Source organism: Abrus precatorius, unplaced genomic scaffold, assembly GCF_003935025.1.
Source record: "Abrus precatorius isolate BTA unplaced genomic scaffold, Abrus_2018 Scaffold7, whole genome shotgun sequence".
NCBI lineage: Eukaryota > Viridiplantae > Streptophyta > Magnoliopsida > Fabales > Fabaceae > Abrus > Abrus precatorius.
Window position 1 is genome coordinate 15,431,163 of NW_020874417.1, and position 5,650 is coordinate 15,436,812.

Here is a 5,650-nt window from a genome sequence, read left to right on the forward strand (position 1 = left end):
CACATTGGTCACCCCAAACGGCATCATCAAATACTCATAGTGACTATACCGCATCCTGAATGCCGTTTGAGGCACATTCTTATTTTTCACTCGGATTTGATGGTATCCTGATCTCAAATCGATCTTCGAGAACACTGCGGCTCCCCTCAACTGATCCATCAAATCGTCAATCCTTGGAAGCGGATACTTGTTCTTGATCATTACCTTGTTCAACTGCCGATAATCCACACACATCCTCATGCTTTCATCTTTCTTTTTCACCAAGAGCACAGGTGCTCCCCACGATGACACACTCGATCTCACAAACCGTTTCTGTAACAAATCTTCTACTTGCTTCTTGACGTTCGCCAACTCCACTGGTGACATCCTGTAAGGTGCCACAGAAATTGGACTTGCCCTCGGAACGAGGTCAATAGTAAACTCTATTTCCCTCTCAGGCGGTAGCTCAGAAACATTTTCAGGGAAAACCTCTAAGAAATCCCTTACCACTGGAATATACTCTTGCTCCACCGCACTTTCGGCTTCCATTGAAAACATAACCATGAAAGCCTTGACATTTACCATGTTCTCTCACGCTCCCTAGCTCATAAGCCTTGGAACCTCTGCCATTGTCACACCGAAGATCAAAGTCTTCTCCCTACAGTCCAGCAGTACATGGTTGACAGCAAGCCAATCCATTCCAAGAATTACATCCAATTGCGAAAGAGGTAAACAAATTAAGTCCACCTTAGACTCTCTACCGTGTACCATCATTGCACATCCCAAACACACCCATGACGTCACAATCGGCTTACCAGTAGGGGTAGTCACCACAACATTACATGGCAATTCTGTCACATACAAATTCAGACTCTTCACACAGTCCACAGATATAAAGGAGTGTGTAGCACTAATAATGCATTTACCTCGGATCAGCTCCTCTAACCGCGAAGTCTCTGCCCTGCTTATAGCAAAGACTCTCCCAGGAATACTCAGCTTCTGCCCCGTACTCAGTCCCGCGCTTCCTCTCGATTCAGGCATCTGGGCTGTACTTGTACTACTGTTTCTCTTAGCGGCCCAGCACTCGTTGGCAATGTGCCCCAACTTCCCACAGTTACTGTAAGTGACCCACGACGGTGGGCAGCCCTTCACCATGTGTGGCCCTCCACACCTGAAGCACTTGAGCGGTCCTTTGAAAGAACCCGATCTCGAGCCACTCCCACTGCTCTTCTCTTGAAAAATAACTCCCTCGGGATTGAGAACTATTCGAGTCTGAATACGACCCCTTTGAAAACCTAGGGGGTCTTCTATCATGTCTCACCGGGCCAACTCCCCTAGCATCTACTGTCTTCCCCCTTGAGTTGTCTTCAAAAATTCTGCTCTTGCTCACTAGAGTGGGCAAGTCTGTCAGTTGAAACACACTGACTACAGCCCGGATGTCTGGCCTCAATCCATGCTCAAATTGAGCACACAGATCCTCCTCTCCATCATCATGTTGATAATGAGGCCAGTACTTCATCAGCTCTTGGAACTTAGCTGCATACTCTCCCACGGTCATGTTTCCTTGCTTCAGTTCAAGGAACTCTCGGGCCTTCTGCTTTTTCAGATCCCGGGGAAAGTAATTTCCTAGGAAAATTGCCTTAAAGGTCTCCCATTGAATGTAGCCACCTTCTTGTGGCAATGTCTGACCGGTAAACCTCCACCAGTCTTTCGCTTCTCCACATAGCAGGTAAGTGGCATAGGCTACTTTGTGTTTCTCACAGCATCCCATCGCATTGAAAAATTTCTTTACATTCACCACCCACCTTTGGGCTCCTTCGAGATTAAACCCTCCTTCAGACTTCGGAGGATCGTGCCTAGTGAAGGCAGACAACCCTCGGTACTGAGCCGGCTTTCCACCTTGATTGTGCACTAAGGCTCCAGCATTTGAGCTATGTGCTCCATTGGATAGTTGGTGTCTCTAGTTCCTCTACCTCTACCAGACATATTCAATCTAACTACAAGTCAGCAATCACATTCTAGCATATTAGATCAACTTAACTTGGTCGCCTTAGCCTGTTACCTCAGTTCGGTTTGGATGAACTGCTCTGATACCAAAATTGTAACACCTTAATTTTAGTTTCAATAAGCAGTAATTTTGCAAATTCAGAATAATAAAAGTTTCATAAAGCATTTCAAAATAAGAAAAGGGTTACAAGTTTCACATCACATCACTGCTACAGAACTAGTTCATTTACAACGTTTTTCAAATTAATTTTCCAAGTCTTATAGCAGTTCATCTATCCCTTCACTGAGCCTGATGCTGATCGTCTTGATTACCTAAAAAATGCATGTAAAGGTAAGTACTTTACACTACCAAAACACAATCAAACATAGAGTCTCACCTCTAACTCATTCCCAATACATTTATACAGATATTACACAAACAACATCATTATCCAGTGCATTTTAATTTAACATCGATGCACTCACGACACCAACAACGCTTCACCTTCAAAGTTACAATTAATAACAATCCCGTGCACATGCACGCCAGCCACACTCACTGTGGCACTGTGATCACAGATTTACACCATGAATGGTCGCCGGTTACCCCCCTCACAGATACCACGTGGGCAGTCACGGGTCGCTCAGCAAAGATAGTGGTCAGAGGTCTAGTCAGGAAGAGAATGTGTGACCCGTGGTGCACCCGTTCCACAGTCGGTGTCACCACCACTCCCTCTTCCCCGAGGTATTTCTACCGTCCTTATCTTCCACACCCCGAGTGTATCACTGCAGCGAGAAGGCGACAATTTTGCCCCTTTGCTCCAGGGGTTGCTTGTTACAGTGAGAAATTCCCTCTCTTTGGCAGCCAAATAATTCACCAAGTCTGCATACTAAGGATCATGCCCTCCAATTTGGTAAAGTTGCTCATCTGGAAAGGTGTCTCTAATGGGGAGATCCTCTAGTGGCTGCTGAGTTTTGCTCAAATGGTCTGCCACTAGGTTTTCTGCACCACATTTATCTTTGATCTCAATGTCAAACTCTTGCAAACGAAGCATCCAGCGAATTAGTCTCAGTTTAGAATCTGACTTTTTAAGCAAGTACCTCAGAGCTGCATGATCAGAGAAAACAATTACTTTAGAGCCAAGTAAATATGAACGAAATTTATCTAAAGCAAAAACAATGGCTAAAAGTTCTTTTTCTGTAGTGATGTAGTTGGCTTGTGCTTTATCCAATGTCTAAGAAGCATAGGCTATGACATGGGGTTGCTTCTCCACTTTGTGACCAAGGACAACACCAACTACAAAGTTTGAAGCATCACACATAAGCTCGAATGGAATCTCCCAACTCAGAGGTTGAATGATTGGAGTAGAAGTGAGGCTCCTCTTCAGCTCATCAAAAGTGTCCTTGCAGGTCTGATCAAAGATAAAATCAGTATCTTTCTGCAAAAGGGTAGATAATGGGGATGCGATTCTGCTGAAATCCTTGATGAAGCGCCTATAGAAACTTGCATGGCCAAGAAAAGAGCGCACTTCTTTCACATAAGTAGGGTAACGTAAATAAACAATTACATCAATCTTGGTTCTATCAGTCTCAATACCCCTACTTGACATTACATGCCCTAGTACAATCCCTTCGGTCACCATAACATGACATTTCTCTAATTTAAAACTAAATTGAACTATATGCACCTATCTAATACTCTAGACAAGCTATATAAACATGCATCAAATGAAGACCCATAAACAGTAAAGTCATCCATGAATACTTCAAGTGAGGTCTTTAGAAAGTCTGCAAACATGCTTATCATACACCTCTGAAAAGTGTTGGGTGCATTACACAGTCTGAATGACATTCGTCTGTAAGCAAAGGTACCAAAAGGACAAGTGAAGGTAGTCTTATGCTGATCCTCTGGGGCTATATGTATTTGAAAGTAACTAGAAAATCCCTCTAGAAAGTAGTAATGGGATTTTCCTGCTATCTGCTCCAAGACCTGATCAATAAAAGGCAGGGAAAATGGTCCTTGTGAGTGGGGTGATTCAGCTTCCTATAATCAATACAGATTCGCCACCCATTATGAATTCTGGTTGGAATCAGCTCATCAAATTGGTTCTTTGTGACTGGTATGCCAGTCTTCTTAGGTACAACATGGATCAGATTCACCCACTCACTATCGGAGATCGAGTATATCATTCCAGCAACTAACAATTTACCAACTTCTTTCTTTACTACCTCCAGGAGGGTGGGATTCAACCTTCTTTGGGGCTGTCTCATAGGTTTTGCATCTTCATCTAGCAGAATTCTGTGGCATACAAGTGGATGGGCTAATTTCTGGAATGTCTGCCAAAGTCTACCCAATTACTTGCTTGTGGGTTGCTAAAGTTTGCAACAACTTCTCCTCTTGTGCAACATCCAAATTTGCTGAAATTACCATTGGCAGCTTGTTATCACCCTCTAAAAATGCATACTTCAAGTGCTTGGGTAGAGGCTTCAGTTCAAGTACAGCTGGTTGCATAATAGAGGGAAGTGTCTTCGTGGAGAAGTCTAATTCTGCAGCATGCATCAAGCTAGAGCTTTCCAAACCTGCTGTTACATCACATCAAACATCATCAGCTATTAAATATGCATCTATTTCAGCACAAATTTTACACAAATCTCCTATAGTGCATGTACAACTAGAAATATCAGAAAATTTAGTACAAAACTCCTCAGTTAAAACATCAATAATATCTATATGAAATGCACTATGCAGCTCTGATGGATACTTCATGGCCTCAAAGATGTTGAATTGCACAATATCGTCTCCAAACACCATGGATAGAATTCCTGAGTGCGCATCAATCTTTGTTCTTGTTGTTTTCAGGAAAGGTCTACCAAGGATCAGTGTAGGTATGCTGGACTCTTCTGCCATGCCCAGAATACAGAAATCTGCAGGGAATATCAGTTTATCCACTCTCACTAGTATGTCTTCTACTACTCCAGCAGGGAATACAGTGCTCCTATTTGCCAATTGAATGACTACACTAGTTTGCTTTAGAGGGCCAAGGCTCAAAGACTTGTAGATTAATGTAGGCATCACATTTATAGAAGCACCAAGATCAAGTAACGCATTGCTGATGGTGGAATTTCTAATAGTGCAAGGGACAGTAAAAGTGCCAAGATCCATGCACTTCTATGGCATATTGGGCTGTATAAGGGCTGATATTTTCCTCCCTATGCTGACTCTTTCATCCCCTTTCAGTCTCCTCTTGTTAGTGCACAACTCTTTAAGGAACTTTGCATATTTTGGAATTTGTTTTATCGCATCTAGCACTGGAATGTTCACTTCTACTCTTCTGAATGTCTCAAAAAACTCCTTATCAATATCTGTTGGTGGCCTTGGCTTGGCCATTTTGTTCAGAAAGGGAAGGGGTGGTTTCTGCATAATTTCTGAACTACTAGGGGCAATTTGTTGCTCTATGTTTTACTGCTTCTCTGCCTCCACATCATCTTGTACCTCTTCATCTTTCTGGTTTCCAGACAACTCCTTCTCTTTCCTCAATATTATGGCACTCATGTTTTTGGGATTAACCACTGGTTGAGAAGGGAGTTGTTCAGAACCTTGAGACTTGAACTGGTTTACAGTGGTAGCAAGTTAGCCAACCTGTGTTTGCAGGTCTTGAATTAAGGCATTGACATTCTACTGGAA

At 43.0% G+C, this 5,650-nt stretch overlaps 1 protein-coding gene across 1 annotated transcript; it reads right to left on the bottom strand.

The window, feature by feature from the left end:
- Positions 1 to 3,643: 3,643 nt before the first annotated feature.
- Positions 3,644 to 5,128, bottom strand: LOC113871534. Its single transcript, XM_027508626.1, has 3 exons — positions 4,636 to 5,128; positions 4,325 to 4,545; positions 3,644 to 4,009 (listed from the first exon to the last, which is right to left on the bottom strand). The coding sequence occupies exons 1-3, from the start codon at positions 5,126 to 5,128 to the stop codon at positions 3,644 to 3,646; spliced, it is 1,080 nt and encodes a 359-aa protein (XP_027364427.1).
- Between the last annotated feature and the right edge of the window lie 522 nt (positions 5,129 to 5,650).

Coding starts and splice junctions, on each gene's coding strand:
- LOC113871534 (XM_027508626.1), bottom strand. CDS start 5,128: ATGGATCTTGGCACTTTTACTGTCCCTTGCACTATTAGAAATTCCACC. Junction 4,546..4,635: donor ATTTTCTGATATTTCTAGTT/GTACATGCACTA, acceptor ATGTAACAGCAG/GTTTGGAAAGCTCTAGCTTG. Junction 4,010..4,324: donor CTTTAGCAACCCACAAGCAA/GTAATTGGGTAG, acceptor TATTGATTATAG/GAAGCTGAATCACCCCACTC.